Raw genomic sequence first — 25,549 nt, forward strand, 5'->3', positions numbered from 1 at the left:
CATTTCTTATACCTTATGTAGGGAGCATATATTCTGTCTCTCACACAGACACACACACACACGCATGCACTGACCTACTTAAGTTTAAATATCTGTTAGCTTCTTTATAAAAGTTTAAATGGCACAGTCCTGCTCCACTTCAGTCAGTAGAAGTATTGCTATTTATTTCAATGGGAAGCCAAGATCAGATCCTAGAAAACATTATGGTACAAGTAATTAATTTGTATATATGTTTTAAATACATTTATTTCTGTTAATACTGTACCAATACGTATTGTACCAATACATACAGACTATCTGGAGGCTGAAAATGGCAGAGAAAACAGCTGCTGGCGAGGTAAGTGGAGTGCACTGGCTTATCTGATCAAAGAACAGCCCCTACATTATTAATAATGATGATTAGAAATTATTTAGATTGCAGTAGCCCTTGTGACTTATGTGTCCAAACAAATCAACTGAAACTGAAATATGTAATACTCTCTAGCTTGCAGACAAGCTACAGAGCAAGCATTAATTGCAGAAGTTCTTGAATGCCTTACAAATTATTCACCCATTTCCTCTCTTGTATACGCCTGGAGTGACTGGCATAGTTTTGTTTAAAAGAACAGTGCAGTTATTACAGCCTCAGAAATATCTATTTTGTGTTTCACTGGCCACACAGGCCCAGCAAGGAAAATTCTCCACTTTATTTTTTGTTTCTTCCTCTCATTTTTTCTCTCTCCTGCTGTTCGTCCACTAAGTGATGAATTATGAACTAACTACCAATGTGGCCAGGCTCATTCTGCATAGACTCCTGGCACCTCCTCTGTTATTTTTGAAGTCAGAGAGGAAATATCTCCACATGAATGGTGTAGCCTTAATTGCAGCCATTCTCGGTATTTTGATAAGATTGCCTGTATTAATTTTCAAACTAGAACCAAATTTTGCTCTCAATTATCTTGTGTAAATCTGGAATAACACCCTCCCACCCCCCAGGTTATCCTGGTGCAAAACTGGCACTCATGGTGCATGCCCATATTTTAGAAGGCCACAACAGAATGTTTGCTGAAGTTCACCAGTGTGCAGCAGGGCTCTGTGCTACCTAAGTCCTACTTAACCTCTTAAAAAAGGAGCTGTAAGTGGGAGTTAAGCCTTGTGTTTACCCTCTGCACAGAGCTGCATTTCAGCTGCAGTGTCTCTGTTTCATGTTATGCATGCTTTAAGTTACTCAGTTTGGAGGAAAATATGGTATTTTGTTTATAAGGTAAATGTATCCATTTAAAAGTAGACAAGTTCTTTACTTGCTCTTCTCACTTGATCCCTTCACTGTTTTGTGTCCGGCACTTTCCTAGTGTCCCCGTAAGTTTCTTTATAATTTATGCTTCCCTTTTAAATTATGAAGGCTGAGACAATCTTCAGAATTTGAACGGATGCAGTGCTGTTTGGGTCTACAGAGCGGTAGGTAGGGACGCTAGCTTTAAGAGGGGTGTGGGTTTCCTCCTTTTACATCAAAGGGGTATTAACGCTAAATGTTAATGATGACAATTTAAATATCAACATTGTTAACTCTTTTGCTGCTGATTTTGGCAGAAACATTTAACAGCTCTGGGACTGGGGGCAAAGTACTATCAGCCTTTCCATCTTTCTGATCCCAGCCCAGTATTATCTTTCATCCCAAAATTTCCATTTCTAGTAGCAGCATCCTCTTAACACTGTGCTGAGACATTCAGGTTGAGAGAAAATAGTGCTGAATTGCGACTACATCATTGTACTCTCCCATTCATCAAATGAACCTGCCCAACCTGCCTTAATTTATAAGAGCTGATAATTTCACAACAGTGGTATATGACTGCCACTGAAAAGCATAACCTAAACATTGTCACATGTGAGCAACTGGACTTACGTAACTAGTCCCATTATTTCCAGAATCAGGTTCTAGACTTGCTATACACTTCTACACAGCTCTATATTTACTCTTCTATGTCTACAAGACAATGCCTTTTGAATTAGTGATTTTTATTAGTAAAGTACCAGTTCTCCATGCAATTATATTTATCACATATCCTGGGTAAAGTGTATTAATCTCTCTCCATTACTGACTTCACAACTGCTATTGATTTTACGTGGAAAGCAGTCAGGCCCTCTCCTCAATGGTATCTAGATGCCTAACTACCATTGAAATCAATGAGGGAGACAAGGTGAGTCAAGTAATATTTTTTACTGGACTGTCTTCTGTTGGTAGAAGAGACAAGCTTTCAGGTTTAGGATTATTCTTTAGGATTAGCTCAAAAACCTGTCTATTCCACCACCAGGATATTACCTGGCCCATCTAGTATCTCATATCCTGGGCCAACATGGCTACAGGTAGGGTGACCAGATGGCAAATGTGAAAAATCAGGACAGGAGTGGGGAGTAATAGGAGCCTATATAAGAAAAAGACCCAAAAATCAGGACTGTCCCTATAAAATCAGGACATCTGGTCACCCCAGCTACAACGACATTAAAAGCAAAGGGAATTAGGTGTTTAAACATATTTGAGGATCTGGGTCTCAAACACTAAAGTGATGGGCAGACAGATTAGATATTTTCTGCTGAAAGGCCTGCTACTTGTGTCACAGGGAAAGCTGGTAGAATATTAGAGAGGAAGACAGTGAGATGGCCATTCAAGGAGAAACTGAAGCAGTGGCTGAACCAGAGATAGCTGTGTTTCAACTATGGGCAAACTAATGCTAAGATATTGTGATTGTGGAAGTGACTATGTATTTCATGATTCTTGACTGAACATAATTTCTCAATGTTACATTGACATAACTCTCTGTGGCATACTAGTTCACAATGCACAGCATGAAAATCTCTCTGTTTCCTAAACTGAATATAATTTTTGCTCAGTCACTGCCACAGTGACTGTACCATGGAACTGCAGGTGCTTGCATTATTCGTAGGGTGGCCAGACGTCCTGTTTTTAAAGGGACAATCCCGTATTTAAGCCCTCCTGCAGGTGTCCCAACTTTTTCTTAAAGATGGGCAAATTGTCCCATATATTCTGTCATCCCCCCCAATCAGTACTGGCAGGTCCTGCTGCTGGCTGGATCCCTGCTCATGAGCTGCTTGCCCACCAGTGGTGAGTGGGGGGGGGTCCAGTGGTGGACAATGAGGGTGGGTGTGCAAGGCTGGCGGCAGGGCAAAACTGCAGCATGGAGGACTGCTGTATGCTGGCTCTCAGCCAGCAGGGCCCTGCTCCCGTCCCGTTTCTGGCCAGCACTGGCTGTCTCCGTGCTGTGAGCTGCGGTGGCTGGTGAGTGCAGGGAAGCGCCAGGCAGTGGCCAGTTACATGTTGCCTCGACTGCCCACCCATCAGTTCTTTACGTGTTCCCCCTCTCGCTGTCCTCTCCCTGCTTTGCCCCTTCACCCACCCTGCTCCTCCTCTATATTCCCACCGCCCCCGGCATGGCACATCCTACTCCCAGCGCTGTGCGGAGAACCAGCCTCTGGTCAGAGCTCTCAGCTTACCAACAGCCTAGCTGGCAGGCTCCTTCCTTCCTCCACTGCCTCTGACTGGGCTCGTGCCCTGGGAAATCCCAAGACCCTCCTGCCCATGGTGCTGGCCTGCATGTGCCAAAGTCCCACACAGTGCTGGTACGGGGAAGCCTCTCCGCCCCTCAGCTAAACTCTGGGAGCGATTTCCAGCCTGTTCACACCCCAAACCTGCAAGCTCCACAGCAGCCCCCCTGGCAAGGGGCTTATTACCCTCTTCACCTGTTTACCCCCACCCTGGGTCCTGCCCCAGGGAGCACGGGGCTGCTCCATCCCCTAGGCACCATCCCCTGCTGAGCCACCTCTGTGGCCATGTTTGCTGAAGCCCCTGCAGTCAGGTTCCCTGGGCGCTGGTGCACAACGCATGCTTAGGGCTTAACACCTTCCTGTCCGTGCTATAGCCAGGGGACAGGAGGTGGCTGGGTTGTGTCAGTAGCTAGCAGTAGCCTGGAGGTGTTATCTGCCTTTCCACACTGTGTGCGCAGGAAGGGACAAGCTGCTTCCAGCCACAAGGGAAGGGAGATAGTAGAGATGAGCTCTTTAAAGACATGGGTCAGGCCATCTCTTCCACACACACACACATAACCCCCACCCTCACGCCCTGCCCTGCAGCTGGAAGCAGCTCCTGTCCCTTCCCTCCTGCATAGTGCTGAAAGGTTGCTGCTGGCCACATTCTGGTGTGAACCCTGAGAGAAATCTGGGCGAGGACATGTGACCCTATGTGCCCCACACACGTTGCCCTGGGAAGATGCAGTGCCAGGTACCAGGAGAGGCAGGTCCATCCCAAGGGCCCAGCCAGGCATGGAGAACAGAGAGTGCTGGGCACGGAGGTTCGGGTTGATTGGTCACTATCCTGTGTGAGAGAGGAGTGCATGCGGGCGGGGGCATGTGTATGTGTGTGTGTGTCACCTCTCCTCTTGTGAACCCTAAAGCCTTACAGATAAGAAGGTAAATAAAAATAATCCGAGTACACAGTATTTCTTTTTGACAGGGGTTCAGTCAATCTGATGTTAATTTGAACTTTTCTACTGCATAGTTCTGATTGCCATTGAATACACTTGAATATGAGTAATTTTACCCACTGTCCTGTATTTAGCATAGGGAAGTATGTTCACCCTAATCATTTATATCAACTGTTTTTGTGATTCTGGTTTGAATCAGGGAATGTTAACTACATTTAAGAGGGAGAGCTGTGTGCATGCCTGCGTGTTTATATTTTTTCAAGTTGGACCAATTATCGCAGCCTCGCGGCCCCTCCTTTTAAAGGCACAGGCTGACTACGCCTCCCAGGAGCGTCTGTTTTTCAGCGGGCGCCATTTCCTGGGGCAACTCTTTGGCTCCGCCCCCAGGCCAAGGAACCAATCAAAAGCAGAGGCTCTGGTGACGTATATCTCTCCCGTATATTTGCCCCCCCCTCCCCGGGCTGCCCTTTAAGAAATGTCACTTTCTGTTTCGCTGCAGGTTATACCCAGTAGCGGGGGGCGGAACGTTGCGGCCCGCTGGGGGGCAGCGAGAGGAGCCCGCGGGCGGCGGGTCGGGCAGCCTGGCCGGGGTCTGAGCCGCCTGCCCCGGGCGGGGCCATGGAGGCCGATCCGCAGCCCGACAGCCTGGAGGGCTGGGTGGCCATCCGGGAGAACGCGTTCGCCGAGCCCGAGCCGCACAAACTGCGCTTCCTCGTGGGCTGGAACGAGATCGAGAGCAAGTTCGCGGTGACCTGCCACAACCGCACCCTGCAGGAGCAGCAGCGCGGGGCGGCCGGCCCGGCAGCCGGGGAAGGGGGCGAGGAGATGCCGGCAGCCGAGCAGCAGCAGAGCTGGGCCGGCCTGTTCTCGGCGCAGGCCCTGCTGGGCGTGCACCGGCAGCTGGCGGCGCTGAGCGAGCGGCTGGAGCCCTGCTTCCCCCAGCTGCCCCCAGTGCTGCCCGGCCAGAGCAGCGGCAGCCTGTGGGCGCTGCTCTTCCCCAGCGGGCCGGTGCTGGAGGAGGCCGAGCTGGAGGCGCTGTGCCGCGGGCTGGAGCGCTACCTGGGCTGGGCGCTGGAGCTGTGCGGCCGCAGGGTGGTGCTGGACTCGCTCTTCGCCCAGGACCAGCAGCAGGAGGCCCAGTACTTCGAGAACTTGCACGAGTTCCGCAGGAAGGCCCTGAAGGGGCACCTGGTCCGGGCCAAGGAGGCCCTGCGGAGGGTACAGGCGCCTGGGTTGGGGGTGGGGGTGATGGGGCCCAGGTATCCTGAGGGGCTGGTACTGAGACCCCATAGGGCAGGTGCCCAAGGAGGTGTGGGGATGGCTTCTGTGCCAGTGGTGTGGCCTTGGGATGGTGGTACTTTGTGCTGAGTGCCCCTCCCAGCTCTGAAGGTGCCAGCATTACCATTAGTAACCCAGCCACAGGCCCGTGGGTGAAGCCTGAACACATGGGAAACCCAGACTCCTCCATAGGCCTTTAGTGAGGCCTCCAGCCCAAAAGTGGTGGTTTTGGTAGGGTTAGTACAAGCTACTTCTTCTTTGGGTTGGATGGACCTTTATGGCCGTTCTTATGTTCACTTTCATTTGGATTTCAAGCTAAAACTGACCAATAGCCAAAACTGCCATTTTGGGTGGGGAACATGTGAAATTCGATGACTTTTGCATGGTCACCATGAAATAGAGCCATGTGCCCTGAAAGGGATTGAGTGATTTCAGCAATGCTTGGCAGGCTTAGTCTGATTTTGAACATAATTTTGCACATCTTGAGACCAATATCCTAATGCACTACAGGGCTCTGAGCTCTACTTCTTTTTACATAGCACTTTTCAGCCCCAAAACGCTTTTTCAAGTTGATATACAAACTATACAGATGGGTCACTTATACCTCGTTTCACTGGAGACTAAAATACAGTAGCTGTCTCCATGAGGCAAGGATCAGTAATACCACTGCTGGAACCTGTTCATGTGCCTTTTTGGGCTTCTAGTAGACTGTTATATTTCTGCATGAATGGGTGATGTAACTATAAGAACATCCGCTAAAGGAGATTCATGTATTTTTGATTAGTTAATGGGACAGTGAAAGAACCACATAGTTCACAGTACTTTTGGGGTGCCTCAGTTGGATCCCAACCCTTTAAATTTGGATATAATGTAAATTTACTCCTATCCCGTAGCTCTGCTGATTCAACCACACTCCCCTGAAGATGCCATTTTCCTAGGTTGTGCTTCATCAGTCAATATATACATTGTTTTAGTAGATCTTTAAATTATGGTGACTTCATAATTGAATTGGTGATGCATCCTCTTCCATCCTGTCATCTAGTTTGATGCTAGAACCAAGTTTTGGAGTGTGTATAAATATGTGGGTGTGACACTGTGGAATACTGGACCACTGTTAAGTTTTGTGTTTACATGAGTAAACACTTGTATATCCAAAAATAGCTAAGCATCTGAGACTATGGAATGAAAGTGAGTTTCAAGTGTCCTATAAAGTATTGTGCAAGATACTCAAAGTTTTTTTATATATTTTTTTAAACATGCCTCAACTAAGAATATCCACTACCTCTGCCCATAGAATAATGTCTACCAAAAATAAGAGCACAAAATAATGTGAACTAATCTCCGCATAATCTTAAAACTATGTCCCCACCAAAAAGTTTGTGAACATCTAATGTATATATAATAGCGACTGGTACATGCACACAACTGAAGATTTTACAATTTGTATCTAAGTGGCCTTGTGCCTGTGCCAAATATCTGATTTATGGATGCCTAAGTGTGAGATTTTGGCCTAGTTGGTGTATAAACTAATGGTGATACCAGTACTTATTTCTTATATGTATAAAAGCACGTTCTGAAAAACTGCCAACTATGATTCATGAAGACAATTAAGATAAAAAAAAAAGATACTTATTTACTTCAAGGCACTATTATTGAAGGTCTGTTTCTTAGTATGTTAGGGTCACAGCTATATTTTCAGCAGTGTTAAGAAATCACTTTTTAAAAAATGGTTCCTAGTAACCTAGGTGCAGATGGGATATAACTCTTAAAACAGCCTTTAAAAACAATTGTCAAGACTAATTATGCTGCATCCACACAACCATATTTGCTGTAACTAAATTCCACTTCCTAACAGCAATAATATGTGGGGGTTTTTTAGGACACTTATTATACTTTTTTAGGTTGTTAAACTGTTAGCGTTTGGCCTCGTGTTTCACACAACCTGATGCATCGTTGTTTATCTACACAATAATCAAAATTTTCCAAAATGACACACAATGTTTATGCATACTCCTCACATGAGATGCTATTTACATTTTAATAAGTAAAAAAGACTGTAACTGGATCACCAGACTCAACCTATCCGCCTCCTGACCCAACTAAAGCACAGCTGAGTCTTTTCGTTAAGTTGGAGTGAATGCTGTATAAATCTGTGTTCCTGATCCATGCAACAGCCTTGGACTTTGGCAGGCCTTTAGCGTGCTTTGGGAACATGATTAAACCATGGCTCAGTTCCACCTATACTGCAATCTGGGACAATAATTTAGCTTCGTCAGGGGATGCCTTAAACAGCACTATTGTCTCTAGTGGCCTCGCAAATTAATGCAACTGTGAGGTGGATTGTTTATATGTATTTTAGAGGTAAGGACATTGAGGTTCTGTTATTCTCCTCCAGCTAACAAGGGACACCTAGAGCAAAGCCGTCAATAAAACTGTCTTCTGACTTGTCTTAAATACAAGATCATCCTTCTGGTGTTATAACTAAGTCCTTCCATTAATGGTGGTGGTGCCAGTGTAGATGGAACTAGAGGCAAGAGTAAATATATCCTGCTTCTATCTACTGCACCAATCAGAAGTGTAATACCTTCCTTTCCAGCGTACAATGGGCCCAACAAAGACTCATGGAAATATATAGAAACGTCATCTATTTTTGTTCCAAAGTGGAGTTCCTGCAATTATAGCAATGCCAGCTGAACCGCTAGAGCTAACAGTCAGCCAGACTTCTATTAAAAGAAAATTAGGTCTTCTAACTGGAGGGTTTTACAAAACTTAAGAGGAGTTAAAATGTTGTCATGAGTAGTCTTTAATATTCACTGATTATTTCCTCCCAATTATAAACGTTCACCAGCAGCGACATGAAACTCCATCGCCTCCACCTGGTACGTGAGAATCAGAAATGAAGCTAACCACTGTGCATTCATTCCAACTTCATTGTTCATTGGCTTGGACAGTGGGGAAAAAACATCATTAAATTGCTGCAAGTCACTTGTGGGGGACCATCTTAGTTACAACAGCCTCGTGGGGCAGCCCTATGATCCCCAGCGTTGCCTGGAACCTCAGCAGTACTGTGTGGCGTTGCCCCTAACATGCCCCTCCTGTGTCAGCACCTGTGAGGCATGCATTGAGGCAATTCTCTCCTATCTGAAACTGAGACTTTTAGGGCCCTTTGAAGCTTCTCCACCTTTTTTACCCAGAATAAAGTAGCCAGAACAGGGTGAGGATTTTCACCTCTTTCAATAGCAACATGGTCAGGTCCACATTTCCCATTTATTTTTCCTCCCTGCATAGAAGACTTCATTTCCCTGTCACGTTCGTGAGCATCTCCTCTTTTTTTCCTCCTTTCCACACTTTGAGGCTTGGTATCACAACCAACATCCTTCTAGGTAAGGATGATGGTTCCCTGTGGAGCCCTTCTCAGCTTAATTGCATACAGACTGGGCTGTTGTCAGTTTCTCTCTCACAACACACAAAACTGTTAAAAACTTTGGTGGTTTTTTGCACAAACATCCTGAAATAAGAAAAATAAATGGGGGTTACATTGTGTCATGCAAATGTCATGATTTTGTGATGAGCGACTAATATGCACTGATATATTGGCATTCTATTACATATGCAACTTTGAAAAAAACATTTATATTGCAGTAGCACCTACAGGCCTTAAATGAGACTGGGCTGCACATTACAGACATGTAGGAAGAGGAAGTCCCTCCCTAAAAGAATTAAAAATCAAAATACATATTATTGGCATAGTTAAGATTAAGTTAAAGGTTCATACATGCCATTCTGATACTGCATCTTTAGGAATATAACTATAATATGCTCCGGAAGTTATCAAGAATAAAACCCTGTGTCTGAATTTCTTTTTTAAATGAAAGTTTGTATCTTTGTGTCTGGAGTCAGATCTCCAGATACAAAATCCACTTCTCCTTAGTAGGCTTTTAGTAGTCTTGGTGGTGGGGAGGGGAAGATGCGAGAATGAGATTTTAAGGAATACCTTCTTTGTCCTTAGTGTCCATGGTGTCTCATCTACTTACTGTGCAAGCCATCCATATTTATAATAGGGAATGACAAAATCATTGTGAACATTTAGAATTTTTTACAATAAAAAGTAAAATGCCTAGGTACCATTGTGTAGTCATTCTACTAATGTAATGTTCAGCAATTAGTACCATTACGAGTTTATCGTTGGTGATATTTCCTGCTGGGTGTAATTGCTGAATGCCTTGAGTACATCTCTTGTAAGTGGAAATCTTGACTATTTCATCTAATGATAAATGACCGGTTCTTTCCACTCACATATGTCAAGGGTGACAATACACACACACAAAATGCAGGCTCTGAGATATAACAGTGGTGCCCTTTCTGTCCATTCTGAGAAATGTGCACGTACTGCGGCTAATGCTAACTTACAAACCTTTTATCCATTAGGTTCTACAGAAGCATAAAAATACTGACACAATGATGGCTTTAATGAAGATTTATGAAGAAGAAGATGAAGCTTATCAGGAATTAGTTACCATGGCAACACAATTCTACCAATATTTACTGCAGCCGTTTAGAGATATGCGAGAATTGGCAACATTGTACAGACTGGAAATCCTGGTAGGTTTTCGTTTGAGAGATCAAACTCCCTGGCATGTGATATACTCCATCTGCCCCTAGTGCAATATAGACTCTGAATTACTTAAGTATGTCCAAGATTTTATATTTACTGGCTTTATTCCCCAAGTTCATCAACTTGTGAGTAACATAATAAAAACCTGAAGCATTCAAACTTAAAGCTGACTTGTCAATAGCCTGTATAAGATCCATGTGGTAAAGGGTTGAATAGCATCTCATCCACAGGCTTATGCTTAATGCTCTGTTTAGTTTTCTCCACTGTGGGTGTGATGGTGTTGTTTTTTTTTTAAAGCAAAAAAGCCATCTCTGTGGCATTTTTCCTGGTATTCTGAGTTTACAGGGACTTCAGCGACAAAGGAACAGCAGTTGTATTAACTTTCAAAAGGACTTGTGCTCTTTATTCACTTTTGAAAATTCCAACTAATGTCAGTATTTTGTGGTTTTGTATCTGATGTACTCTGCAATTGTACTATACTTTGAAGGAAAGCAGTCATGCATTGCTTTGATTTTTTATTTTAATAAACTGTTAAAGAAGTGTTAAAATAGTGTCTTAGGTGAAACTAACAGAAGCAAAGTGGTGCTGAGTTAGGGCTACAACATCATGATTAATTCACCATATTGGGCCTGCAAATTGAAAGTCTAAGATCAGTGCACAAGGTGTTACAGTTTCCAATGTGCTGCTTTATTTATGGTGAGAGAAGTGAAGACTGCAGTTAACGGACCAAACTCTGAAAATTTTTTTTGTTCTGTCTATGTTAATATCTTATATGGAATATTAGACTAGATTTCAAATTTTTTTAAAGTATTTTCAGGTTCTACGCTCATACTTTTTCCCCTGCCAATTTTTGTGGATTTTACAAATGCACTTTTCTGCTTCTTAAATCTTTCTGTGTACCCTGTTGCAGTGTGAAAGATCCTCACAAACAGATAAGAATGTAAAATGCTGTCAAATGCATGAAGTAAACGTGAAAAAAAATAGAGACTTTCACTGTAACTGAAATAGAACAGAATATACTTGAACTACTCTTGGTCACATAAACATTTTCAGACAGAAGTAATTTTTTTTTTTAAGGTGAAGGTTAACATTACTTTAAGAAATAAATTCAATGTTTTTCTAACTAGCAATGCTCAAGCTATTGTTATAGAACAAAGGTGGCTCTTTGACAATGAGAACAAAAATAAGGTAGCTTCGATTAATGAGTAATGACTCACTGCACTACAGTAGCTGTAGAGGTCAAGACAGCCGTCATGGCCTGCCTTGGCATAATTTCCACTGTATTGTACAGGCTGAGTTACAACACTCGTGATTGAAGTTTGGTTGAAGGATAACATGTCTCTTTGTAGAAATCCTTACAGATTGGTAGGCTGGGCCCTAAAAGAATAGAAGCCTTGCAAAAAGAAGCTGAAGACTGGACTGAGCAAGCTGAAGAAGCGGTGTGCTCCATTCAGGACATCACTGTGAGCTACTTCAAAGAAACTGTAACGGCACTGGCAGGTAATGAGGGAGAACTTACTGAAGAGTTGACTTTAAGGCACATATGTCCTAGTGTGGCTGAGCTGTGCTCAGTACAAGACGGGAGATAGGAAGAGAACACTCTTGAACCACTTTGCAGCCCCTCCCGCCTGCAAATCCTGGGGCCAGCACGAGCCAGTCTCCAGCATAAGTAATAAAAGTGTCTGCATGATAACTTGCACAAATTTGACACAAATTAAACCTCACCATTGGTTAAAGCCGTGCAAGTTTGTTTGTAGACAGGGCCTGATATTTATGGCTGACAAGCTTCTCAACCATCTCTGACAAATATTTACTCTTAATTTTTTTTGGTGCGGCCTATTAAGGATTTCATCCTGCTAATTAAATCGGAGTTTTTTTTAATGCTGTATTTAATCATGTGCATGGTGGAGCTTGTGACCAAAACGTTAGACCATATGAGCATAAGAACGGCTATACCGGGTCAGACCAAACGTCCATCTAGCCCAGTATCTGTCTACCGACAGTGGCCAATGCCAGGTGCCCCAGAGGGAGTGAACCTAGCAGGCAATGATCAAGTGATCTCTCTCCTGCCATCCATCTCCATCCTCTGACAAACAGAGGCTAGGGACACCATTCCTTACCCATCCTGGCTATGCCATTTTTTTTCTACCCACATGAATTTATCCATTCTCTTTTAAACGCTGTATGTCTAGCCTTCAAATCCCTAGTAAAGCGCGCTCTCAACACATGACCTCGCCTCGCTCGCTCTCGCCGTGAAGGGAGAACTTCCTCTCTTATTTCTGAGTTTTAAAACTCCGCTTGCGTGTGTGGAATTTGTGTTATTGTGTCTCGCACCCTACTTTTGTATAATGGGAATAAGTAAATAACTTTTACTTCCTATACATTTTCTCCATCTTCTGTTTTTATATACCTCTATCATATCCCCCCTTAGTCTCCTCTTTTTCAAGCTGAAGAGTCCTAGCCTCTTTAATCTTTCCTCATATGGGACCCTCTCCAAACCCCTAATCATTTTAGTTGCCCTTTTCTGAACCTTTTCTAGTGCCGGTAGACCTTTATTTATTATACAATGATTTCAGCTTTTCTAGTCCTATAAATTCAAAACAGCACAGTCAATGTATAAGCAATTCCCTCAAAATATTTAATACCATGCAGAGTTTATGTGCTCCACTTTCAGTAGAACCTGAAGAAAGTTATTACTGCCACAGCATTTATGATGCTTTGTTGCAACCCTTTAATCTGGCAGCAATGCACAAACAGATGGAACAAGATCGGAAGAGATTTGGCCATGCCACCTGGGCATCTGCTTCTCCAAGACTAGAAAACCTGAAGTACATGTTAGCAAAAGAGACTCTTCAGCACATGAGAGCAAGAGAACTGTGTCTGAATCACAAGAGAACTGACATCCGGAAAAATGTAAGACCCTAGCAAAGAGTGACTTGAATTCTTTTCTGTTACTCCAATGAAAGGACCTCATCCAAAGCCCACTGTAGTCAGTGGGAGATGTTCAGGGTCAAAAGGCCCATTTCCGCAGAGTGGTGAAGTGCTATGCTGAATGGTAGAACTGTCTAAAAAATTTGTGATGAAAAATTTATTTGTTTAGAAAAAAAACCAACCAGGGTTGCCTCAAACAATTTTGTGGGGGGAACCTTCCCCTTCCCCAACTTATTTGATGAATTTTTAGGTTTTTTTGTTTGCTTTTTTTAAAATTTGAAACAAAAAAGGCTCACCTGCCCCTTTTGATATTTTCAAAACTTCTTGTTTGCAATTGTGGAGAAATGCACACTTTCTCCCTTTTTTAAATTACTCCTCCCCCACCAAGTGTGCATGGGATAAGGGAAGAGGAGTGCTTAGAAAAAAGTTACAAATTAAAGTGTGGTTTTTACCTTTTTAAAAGAATTTTTCACTTTTCAATGTTAACACTGAGAAGTGAGGTATTTTCAGAGAAGAATAATTTACAGTAATTTGGGATATATTAATAGCACTTCATCAGAAATGGGAAATTTTGTGCCTTGAATAATATAAAAATTCAAAATGATACTGTCTCTAACTACTGCTACAATTCTCTGATTTTTATTTTATTTTCCAAGTGTAATATACTACACTGTCTCCAGTTGTTTTTAAGACCAGTGCATTTGTGTTTTATAAAAGGTCCTTTATAATAGATTTCTGCATAGTGTTGTTAGCGGGGGGCGGGGAATTATGAACGGCAAAATATTCTATTAATTTAAAAAAATATTTGTGATGCAGAGTCATGCATACCGGGTGGTATTTTTATTGGACAGAACTTTTCATCAGTAAAATCCACAAGAGACCACTGGAAATAATTAACTACTATTGTATTATCTCTGATCAGTGTGTGGAGCACTAATTCATAGCAGTTGTTTGTCCATTTTAGTTGTATTTCATTTTGAAATAACACAGACTTTGGGTTTCAGTCCTTGATCTTGATTCTGTCTTGTAAAATCAAATGCTGCACATGCATGTCCAAACAAGCAATGCAACACAGGCCCTTGTGACTCGAAATCATGTACAAACCTTTAAAAGTCAAAGCTTTGTTTTTTAAGGACCTGATCGAAAGACTCATCTTGACTTTGATGTGTTTTGCAGGAGGCCCTAAAAGATTTTTTTTTTTCTTTAAATGATCGGTTAACAGGAACTCCTGGTTAATAAGGTTCTATCTAACCCCTTTCAGTTTCTGCTTCAGAAAACCAGCCATGTCTGTCTAAAGCATTTGTTGTGTCCATCACTCTGGCAGCTAAGCACGTGTCATTGTGGTCAGAATTTTCGCATGTGACTGTGCCCAGTCATGTCCCCTAGATCTACGCACACAGCAACTGTGTTTAGTAGGCACTGGAGTTAAAAAAGGAACTTGTGATGTCATCATTTCTCTAGCTCTCCAGTTGCCATAGAGAGTTGTCCTGGGAAGACACGATTTTAATTACTAAAGGAGATAAAACAAAATAGAGGAAAAAACTGTTTAGGTGGGTGAGATTTTTTATGTATGTAATAAGATTCCAGGATTGTCACTGGGTCCCTCTGAAACCTAAAATGTCTGTTGAGTCAGTGTGAAGCAATGGAAACAGCTACAACCATGGCTGAGAGCTCTTTTAGTTCAGAATATACCAGATTTAATCATCACTGGGATTTGTGGTTTGTTACTGTCCAATTTTTAAGTTCTCAGCCATTTTCAACTTTCTTTTACACACGATTTGACCAATTCTACCCATGCAACAGCACAGGCTTTCAGCTATTAATTTATTTATATATTGCACGCCGTTCTTTCAGGTGGTCTTCATTCATTCATAAATAAGTGCCAAAAAAAGGGCCCAGAGCTATGTCTCATGTCTCCCTTTTGCTGGCCACCTTTAGAAACAACCATCTGTTCTCAGTTGAAATGACTAAGTAGTCAGTCTGTTGTTTTTACTCCTGCTGTTTCCATCTGTGTCGTATAAAGCTAACCTTGGAGTATGTCTGTGTGTATTCTCTCCCTGATGCTTTGTTTTTTTTCCCTCTTGTTCGGAAACGTGCAGATGGAAAACCTTGATGAACAAGAGGAGAATATAGCTCTAGTAGAGAAGCTGGAAATAGAGTATTATGAAACCCAACTGGAACTGTATAATGTACAATTTGAGATACTTAAACATGAAGAAATGCTGCTTATTACACAGCTGGACACTTTAAGGAGACAGATAAAAGGTAAGAAAGAAACTCATCATTTAAAGAAAAGCAGAAAGCCAAACGTTCTAACACAGAGGTGCACACATCCTATAAAAAAGATCACCCTTACTCGGCTCTTGATGCCAAGGGAGCATTACTGGATTTTCTTGGTGCTGAAGCAACTTTTGATTTGTTGCCTTACTAAGCAAATTTGGTAACACTTTTTGATAAATAGCCATTAAGGTTCATATTGACAACTTACCTTCTTAACTGCCTTTCTGATATGTGCGTGCGTCTCTTTTGCACGTATAAAACAAGTAACTGTATGTGCATGTGTGTCTCTGGTCCTACAGTTACCAGATTTGTGCATACAAACTGATGTGCTTGTGACACAGTTAAGGAGACCCATTAACAATTGGGTCCTAATATTGAAAGTATCAAACTGCAGCAGAATTAACGGTAAAGCTGCAAAACGCACAATATTAAAACCAAACAGACATGATGATAATCTGATGCTCCTGAAGTACTGATGCGTTCTTGTTGTTTTTCTAAACTACTGTATATGTTTGACACACAATGTTAGACATTTCTCATGTTCATACGAATCCATGTTAAGTAGTCTCCATTATTTGTAAGTACAGCATCCGGTGAAACAATGTTGTCCATTGTTATTTAATAGTAGAATTAACTGCTTAGTGTTTGTCTCATGACACTTGTTAGTTTGCCACGAGACTCCAGTTGGTGAATGAAAAGTTGTACATGTTATCCCCAAAAAGAAGACATTTAAAATAGAAAACTAAGTGATGGCAAGAGTGGGAGTATGAGCTTGATCCTGCAAACATGAGTAACTTTACTCACTGGAGTCAAGTGACGTATGTGTGTAAGTGTTTGCAGGATCAAGCTGAATATATGCAAGAGTAATCTGCTTTGTTTAAAATTGTTCTGTCTAGCAAATTACTTATTGGCTTCAATGGCTTTTTAAGGTGTCACTAGCTCTCAAAGTGTTTAAACATTTAAGGAACTCTGGAGTTCTCTCTCCTTTTTTTAAAATGCCAACTGCCTTTCTAGAGAAACAGGATGAAGTTGTTTACTATGATACCTGTGAAAATCCTGAGGAGCTCCAGGTCATTGAGCAGACAGTGGGACAACATTGTGCTTGCTCATCAGAAATCACTAAGCTGAGGCTGAAGACTCAGCGGCTGGAGGCTAAACGTGGGACTATCTGTGCGAGACGAGCCTACCTCAGGAACAAAAAAGTAAATGTGCTCCTGAAGCTGTGCAGTTACTTTAGCTCATGCCACAAATCCTGCTTGCTGAGGAATAGATGGAAAACAATGAGGGAAGCATTAGGAGGGGTATACAGGACAGTATGTGAATAAGTACTGGTCCTTGTCAGGAGGAGGGGGTTTGAGACAGCTTCATGCTCCACTCATCCTGGGTCAGCTCTGGGACAGTCTCCCATGATACGTTAGAGTTGCTCTAACTTACACTGGCTTCTGAGGACCCCAAGGGATTGATAGACGCCTGGGGTTAGTAGAGTGCAGTGAAGTCCCAGCCAGTTCCCTTGCCAGCAGATGGAAGGAGTATGGGCTAAGAGCAGTAACATTGGCTCTGTGCCACCAGAGGATCCACCTACATGAGAGAGAATCCTCCCTTGGCTGGCTATGGCAGGTTTAGGGCTGCTTGTTCCCCAGCAGTACTGAAGAAAGCAGCTGAAGAGCAGCAGAGAATCTGGCCCAGACTGTAGAAGGCTGCAGGTACAAACAACAAATGCAGTGCCATGGTTCCTTCTTTACCTTTCAGGGCAATGGTCATTCGGAATGGCATTGCTGCTGCAAATCTGTCCAGCCTTTTCATTTCGGTGGGTTACTTGTTCACTCACTGTTTCGTATTTGTGTTAGTTGCAGTGAGAGCAGCACAGTGGAAAGACAATGAGATCGCAATTGGCCCCGGCAGCCCACAAAGCTTGCTGGGATGCATTTGGTTCATTTAAGCCCATGTAACTACACTGAACTAAATTCAGAAAACAGAGTTTGGCCTATCTGTCCAATTTCCTAACCCCCTCTAGACTGAGCTTTCCTAGAAGAGCTAGAAGAATCTCACTGGAGATACATCTGGAGAACAGTCAGTCATTCTGTCTCTTGTGACCACTTCCTTGGCAGAGAACGTATTTTGCTTCTGTTTTCATTCACTTAATTGCTCTATTTCTGTTGTTTAACATTGAAGCCAAACCCCAGCTGATTTGTGAATGCCTAACCGACCGCATGGATAAAATCCTCCATGTGGACAGTGACAAATAAATGACTGAATGGTGACTCGGGCAGAAAATAATGAACATGTGTCTTCTCTGACTTGTTCCTGTTGAAGAGTATTGTACTGTTAAATGTTCCCCATGCTATATGTGCAAGATTCAGCTGTGATTTTATATTTAAAGAAATATTGGGAGGGGGAGCATCAAGTGGAGGGGAATAGAGGGAGTTTCCATGTAACTTATAGTACCCACTTTCTTTCCTGTGTCTCCTCCCTCACATCTCCACCATCCTTCTGGCTGAGGCCAGGTGCATACAGTTTCTTCAGTGTTTATCAGTGCTGTTTTTGAATGGAATGCAGGGGAGAGAAGCAATGTCAGATGCCCCCTCCCATGAAAGGCTGAACATGCTTCCTCTGTAGCATTCCTAAGCCCAGTCTGCCAGCCTAGAGTAGTAAAAGACTGAGACCCTGATCCGAAGTCCACTGAAGTCAGTGCAAAGATTCCTACAGACTTCCATTTTTAGGGCCTGATGCATTGTCTCTTGAACTTGGGACTCCTACATGGCAGGACAAGGCAAGGCCCAATGTAATAGACATTTCAACTACTTTAATAGCGCAGATTTCACAGACGCACTTTTAAAGTGAACTAACTATGGTTTGCATGCATTATGCCGTTCCCTCAGGATCAGTGCGAAGAGAGCCACCGGTTTAGACTACAACAGGCACAGGAAAACACAAAACGCTTCCATCAGCATCACAGCATCCAGCTAGTGAGTACAAAAAGGAACATTTCTTGCACAGACCGTGTAGCTGCACGTTTGCATGCATGCCCGTTGACTTGCTTGTCTTTAAATGCAGAAAAGAGACAAGATGAAAGAGGAAGAGAAGAAGAAAAAAGCTTGGATAAGCCAGGAACGCCAGAAAACCCTGGAGAGACTAAAAACATTCAAAGAGGCAAGTACTGTAAATAACGTACTCACGTTTTAAAAAGAGATGTATGACTATGAAGATGCCATGTAAGTAACAGGATTAATGTGAGTGGCGAGGGGAGGGAAAGAGTCCTTCCACTTAAATATTGTTTAGTCACTAGTCCTTTACAACATCCTTTAAATATCATTGAGACGCTTTTCGATCACTACTGTGGACTCTAGTAGTTTACCTCAGAAAGGGTCAGAATAGTATTGCAGTGGCTTTTGCTTACTATGAACAGAATTTAAGGCAACAGCTTTTCCTTTCCTCCTCCCACCCCCCTAAGAAAACCTCCACAATCACTTATCTATGTCTTTGCTTAAGGAATAGCCTAATAATTGCCTTCAGATGCGTGGCATATGGGGAGGGTTAAGCTGCCTTCAGAAGGCATGTGTCATTCCCACACATGCCAGTGGGCACTTGGCAGACGGAGTGGAGACCTGATCCTTAGCGAAGACAGTAAAGTTGATACAGTTGTAGAGAATTCAGGTGTTGAGCAAAGAAGAAATGTGGCACTTACGCATCTCAATATTTGGCTTTCATGTTCTGCTGCGCACATATGCCTGATTTGTGGGTATGCACTGGGCACGCAAAAGTGGGCATGTGAGTTTGAAAATCTGGACCGAAAGGTCTTCCGTATCTTGTGATAGTAGCCACAGTTGGCCTAGGACATGTCTGAAGCTATAAATGTTTGCTGTTACCTATACCCCCTATTCTGTTCAATGACTGGTATGCAGAAGCACAGTAAACTGTTTTAAGACTGAGCTGTATTTTCAGAACTTCTAAAGCCCTGGCTTTCAATGTTTAAGTGGACAATTTGAGAGAAGAACATGTCTATAGGATAGCAGCGGATGGTCGTTAGCTTTTCTGACCATTGAATTCTGAGTGAAATCATTAAGAATTAATCCATCATGATCCATGCTAAGTGAGGTGAAGAGTAGAACGTATACATATATATATGTACGCACACACATTCTTGCAATTAAGAGTGAATTGTTTCTACTTAAGAAAGCTAATCAGTAGCGTTTTCCTTTTTTGTAAGAACCTGAAATCTCATCTTCACACCTTCCAGATGGGAACCATGTCACATTGTTACCCTTTTCAGTAGTTTGCCTCTGGTTACATAAAACCTAGCAAAGAGAAGATAGTCTTACCCATTTTGCAAATCAGATTGTTTAATTAGAAAACGTGGAGCCTATTCCTTTCCGCCACTTGTGGGAGGCTAGGCTGGAAATCAGGCTTTGTGTCTAATTTAAGTCCCACTCCTTTTAAAACTGTAAGCACATCTGCTTATCTTTACAGGAAAGACAAAACCTCTTGTTTGTGACACCTACGTTAGTTTCCATAGCAAGGACTTTTGCTATCGAAGTGGTTATTTTAGTCCACTTGTATAAGTTAGCACCAGGTTGAGAGAGTAGGGCCAGAGAACCTGTGACAAGCACTAGTGTTATAAAACAGTGGCTCTCAACCTTTCCAGAGTACTGTACCCCTTTCAGGAGTCTGATTTGTCTCGCATACCCCCAAGATACACTTCACTTAAAAACTACTTGCTCTCACAATCAGACATAAAAATACAAAGGTGTCACAGCACATTAGAACTGAAAAATGGCTGACTGTCTCATGTTTACCATACAATTATAAAATAAATCAATTGGAATATAAATACTGAACTTACATTTCAGTGTATAGTATATAGAGCAGTATAAACAAGTCATTGTCTGGATGAAATTTTAGTTTGTACTGACTTTCCTAGTCCTTTTTATGTAGCCTGTTGTAAAACTAGGCAAATATCTAGATGAGTTGAGTACTCCCTGGAAGACCTCTGTGTAGCCCCAGAGGTTTGTGTATCTCTGGTTGAGAACCACAGTTGTAAAGGGACACAACATCATTAAGTCAAGAGGGGAAACCCACCCTGACTGTGGTCTCATCTCCCAAGGCTTCCCATCTCAATTGCAACAGTGTTTATTCCCTAATCACCTCCCTGCTTTATCCCAAAGTGTGACAAATCAAAAAAACAAGGTGTTTCTCTTGCATGGCTTGTGTGTCTGATATTGGCTCCTGTGTGCAGTCTTTTCCTTGGCATATATTGTTTTTACCAATACGATGGGAATGTTAACTCCTGGCTTCTCATTTTTTTTGCAGAAGTGTCCAGCTGAGTTTGTGTTAAAAACATCTCGGTCGCAGCCTCGCACTCCCAAGCAACCGCAAGGTATTTCCCGTCAGACTCCAGCGCTGTTCCCTCAGCCTGTATCAATAACTAGTCCATCCCCAAAGCAGCTGAAAAGCACTCGGCCAGCACAAGCCAGAGGTTTAAAAACAGCATGTGGGAATACCCCTGCAGACATCCCTGTCCAGATTTTTGTTCCTGCTGGTGACCCAAAGCAACAGAAGCACAATGAAGGGCTGATTATGCCACCACCTCCACCACTTCCTCCTCCACCACCACCACCACCACTGCCAGTCTGCCAGCCTGTGCCCTTAAAGACATCAGTGACAACCAAAGATCAGCTGCTTCCTCTCAACAGCGAAGGCTCTACGGAAAGTGCTGCAACACGGAGACTAGATGACTCATCCAAAAGATCTGTAAATAATTATACAGGTAAATACACTAATGCTGACTGATATTTTCCTTCTCCTTTGGGCTTCTGACCTCTCACCCACCCTCTTGAAGTAACGAGTATTGTCGCAGGAAGGAGAGGTTCCTCACAGCTACTCTCTCTGCTGTGGGCTAGGAAAATCTTCCATAATTCTGCTTCCAGAGAGAAGGGCCGTTAGTATTGACCTCTCAATGAACCAGCTGTCAATATATGCTTTTTTCCTGCACTTGTCCACGCAGGCCAAAATTTTCAGCAGTGACTAGTGATTTTGAGGCACCTCAAAGGGACCTGACTTTCAGAGGATGGGTGATCAGCACTTTCTGGAAATCACTGTCAAAAGTTGGGCCCCCAAGATCACTGGTTACTTGAAAATGATGTTTGCTTTAGTCTCTGCTAGAATGGCAGTTCTGCTCTTGCTTCTCATGCCAGGGGTATAACTATTAACAGCTTTTAAAAATTAATCTAAACAATTCTTATTACCAGTTCTGCAGTTCAGATATAATGATCCAAATTCTGCACCAGCACCTGCTTTTCTTGTGAATCCAACTCCCATTGACTTCTGGGAAGTGGTTCTGGATGTACAGTGGCACTTTTAGCATCGTACATTGGGCAGAACCCTTTTCTCCCAAACAAACTCTTGCCATAATCTTAGGAGAAGGATGTGTGACACACTCAGGCAGACTGCAGCATTGGGCAGCTTTTACTCCCAGTAATCCTGCACTTTAATGTTGACTGTTTATGCAGTGTGAATGTTTACTGTACTCTGATGTTACCCAAACTCTGAACTTATGAGGTTCCATGTTTATGTGACCAGATGAGATTTGCTTGGCTTCCAAGTAAGCATTTACTGTAAGTGGTTCTGTACATACTCTGCCCAGGGTCTGAAAGTCAAGTTGTTTGTTTTTCTAGATCGTTCATTGGTCGCAGGAAAAGTTCCTGCAGCCAAGTTCTGCTCTATGTGACACCATTGTCCCCTTTGATGGGGTTGCACAGGTGTAGCCAAAGGTTGACTTTTGCCATTGGAACTTAACTAACAGTTCTTACATATGTATGAGAACAGAACTCAGCAAACCTCTCATAACTGTGTTGGCCACTTCTTGCAAACAAGCTTACTTTTGTAACTAAAATAAGTAGGTATGATATTCTGAGTACTGCCAGGAAACAGATGTAAGTAGGAAGACAGCAATCCTACAATGACACTTTACAGAGCAGCACTGCATTTTGAGTGAAGCAATTCCGTAAATGTGGTGCCCACCTTTCCTTTTTCAAAATATTCACAATACATCTGTCCAACCATTGTAATCACTCAGTTCGCCTCCAGCAGGACTGCCTGTTCAGTGTCTTCAGTTCTTCCAAGGTGCTGTGAAAAGTAGTCTTATCGCAGGTCCATAGACCAGTAGGGTAAGACTTCAGTCACTAAGGTCATGAGATAAATGCTTCTCATGGATGCATGCATGTGGTTGGCATCAAGAACTGCAGGCAAGAGCAGAATTTTTATCTTTTTCTATAAGAACTGCTTTGCTAAAATTCATTCACAATAACAATAATATGCTACTATTTTTGCATAAACATAGTCTTGGGTTTTCCAGCTTTAACCACTCAGATCTATACACTTCCAAAAATTAAAATTCAGAAAAGCTGTAGTTTTGAAGTTTAATCTTGTATTTCTTTAAAGAAAAAAGCCAGCATTTTAATTGCTGTAATAGTATCCGAATGAACAACATCAGGGCATTCTGATATGGTCACACTAAAATATCCTATAGCAACTTGTTTATGAAGCTCCACTTAGCTATTCAAAACCTTTGCATGTAAAATATGCTTGCATGGATGCTCAATATGGAAGGCTTTCATATTCAGATTTTGGAAGAGTACAGTATTCTGATAGATTTGTATGCAGCACATACGATATTTGGACTCCTGCAAATTAGCTCTCAGTGTTATCATACTTCCCTCTTAAAATGCTAACAGTTAAATGAGCACCTGTCTTAACATTATCAGTCTAAAAGGCCTTTGTAATCAGGCAGTGTGTCTTCATCTGCAGACTTAGTTTAAATGTGACTTAGAAAGGTGTATACTAAGTGAAATTAGTTTTTGCTGAGTCCTTACCTGGCACCTGCAGTTCAGTGTCCCAGAGGACTGCACAGAGTTCAGTACTGTATTACATTGTGTGTGTGAAGTATTAGTCACACAGCACTTCATTGTAGTGCACATGAAGAAGTACTCCCGAGGGTGAGCAGCTCAGCAGAGGGCTTGGGCCTTTTGATGTGCGGAGACCGCCTCTCTGGAATGCTAGGCAAGGTGACCTCCTCCTTGCTGATTGAGTCTGAGGTCATCAACACAGAGTCCAACAAAAGAAGAGAAATATGAGCTGTTGCCAGAGTACTGAGAAAACAGAAGAGAAGCATGTAGCCAGAAACTTGCACAGTGTGATTCTTAAGTTCAGAAACTAACACTCAGTATTTAAACCATTTTTTTCATTCAGCTCTGAGTTATTTTCAAAATTAACACACAAAAGATCCCTTTTAGAACCTGATCCAGCTCCTACTGATGTCAATGGTGATACTCCCACAGCCTTCACAAGTGCAGGAGGGTCTAGCCCTTATGCTGTAACCGTCATCTTTTCTTTTTATCTTCCTTGAGGAAAAACACAATTGACAGTCACGGCAGGCATCTAACCAAACAGGGGGAAAGCTAGATTGGTTCTAATACAGAATGCGTGCTATCATTCTTGTGTGCAGCAATATTATTTTTAAAACATGTAAAATGTGTCTTCTTTTTTGTAATTTTATAATATATAGAGATATACCAATCTCCTAGAACTGGACGGGACCTTGAAAGGTCATTGGATCCAGTCCCCTGCCTTCACTAGCAGGACCAAGTACTGATTTTGCCCCAGATCCCTAAGTGGCCCCCTCAAGGATTGAACTCAGAACCCTGGGTTAGCAGGCCAATGGTCAAACCACTGAGCTATATAATTACATCTCAGGCATAGCACAGGAGCTTGTGTACAGATGACGAGGGCTGGATTTTGAACTCAAGAGCTTTAGCTGCCCAATTCCAAACATTGCGACTGACATGGTTGAAGCCCATGACAATCTATGCCAGAACTGATAGTAGTTTTCCCATGAATCTCTGCTAGAGAGAAAAGCAAATAATGTAAACACTCTTACAGGATTTCATATCCCACACTCTAGCTATTTTCCCCTTCTGAGAATAATAATTTGATTTGATCTGTCATAGGATCCATGGATGAAGTTTTGGCTTCTTTAAGACGTGGTGAAGTTCTTCTTCGTAAAGTGGAACAGCCCAGTTTGTCACCTTCAAATGATTCTATAAAAGACAGCATCCTCTCTGCTATACGGCAAGGAGTTAAGCTAAGGAAAGTGAATCAGGATCCCAAGAAAGATATCAGTAAAGGATCCAACAGTGAACTGGAGAGAAGCATAAAGGCAGCCATCCAGAGAATTAAAAAAGTGTCTGCTGACTCTGAAGAGGATGAAAATAGCGATCACAATAATGGAGAATGGGACAGTTAACCGATTTAGAGCAAGAGATGTATTGACTGGAACACTGTCTCTTCATCAGTTTGCACACTTCAGAAGCTGAGTTCTGTCTTTGGAGAAATGAATGCGTACGCGTGCACAGGAGAACTAATCCCGTGATAGTTCAAAAGCTCCTGCATATTATTTTAAACAGTCCTGTTGATTCTTTGCCGAGGTTAAGTGTTTTTTGTTGATACAGACAAAGCATAGATTTAAAATATATTCTCACGGCTTAACAAGAGATTCCAGTTTACTCAGGCAGACTGAGAGTTTTTCAGTATGGCTATAGGGAGCTTAATCCAGGAACTCAATCTCCAAATTACTTTGTGGTGCTGACTACTGCATAGTCCATAAGAAAGCTACCACAACCTTTTTTTAATTAAAAAAAATTAACAGAAAATCTATTTCAGACTCAAAAAAAAATAAATATTCCTGGCATTGAAAAGGCAAAAACAAATCCCGAGAGATCATTTTAAAGCAATTTGAAATTCTTCACATTACCTCTAGAGCCCATTTTCCTTGAACTATATATTGTCCATAATACAGATTACTCTCAACATTTGTGAATAAGGGCTTTGCTACTGATTAGTAAATAGCAATTTACCATGCCATTGTAAGGCCTGCACTAGAGAAGAGCTCCGTACTCATGATTAAGGGTGTGAGTCT

General features: G+C 42.4%; 1 protein-coding gene and 1 long non-coding RNA gene across 2 annotated transcripts; both read left to right on the forward strand.

The window, feature by feature from the left end:
• The first annotated feature begins 4,973 nt into the window (after nucleotides 1–4,973).
• On the forward strand, nucleotides 4,974–25,310 carry WHAMM (WASP homolog associated with actin, golgi membranes and microtubules). The gene is made up of 10 exons (XM_032790627.2): nucleotides 4,974–5,693; nucleotides 10,182–10,355; nucleotides 11,718–11,868; nucleotides 13,112–13,281; nucleotides 15,399–15,564; nucleotides 16,594–16,781; nucleotides 18,459–18,545; nucleotides 18,634–18,729; nucleotides 20,887–21,343; nucleotides 24,582–25,310. The coding sequence occupies exons 1-10, from the start codon at nucleotides 5,094–5,096 to the stop codon at nucleotides 24,875–24,877; spliced, it is 2,385 nt and encodes a 794-aa protein (XP_032646518.1). The 5' UTR covers nucleotides 4,974–5,093; the 3' UTR covers nucleotides 24,878–25,310.
• Nucleotides 9,052–9,294, forward strand: LOC116830932 (uncharacterized). Its single transcript, XR_004375103.2, has 2 exons — nucleotides 9,052–9,136; nucleotides 9,187–9,294. It is a non-coding gene; the product is annotated as an uncharacterized LOC116830932 (long non-coding RNA).
• Nucleotides 25,311–25,549: the final 239 nt, after the last annotated feature.

Source organism: Chelonoidis abingdonii, chromosome 9 (assembly GCF_003597395.2).
Source record: "Chelonoidis abingdonii isolate Lonesome George chromosome 9, CheloAbing_2.0, whole genome shotgun sequence".
In the NCBI taxonomy this organism is placed as follows: domain Eukaryota; kingdom Metazoa; phylum Chordata; order Testudines; family Testudinidae; genus Chelonoidis; species Chelonoidis abingdonii.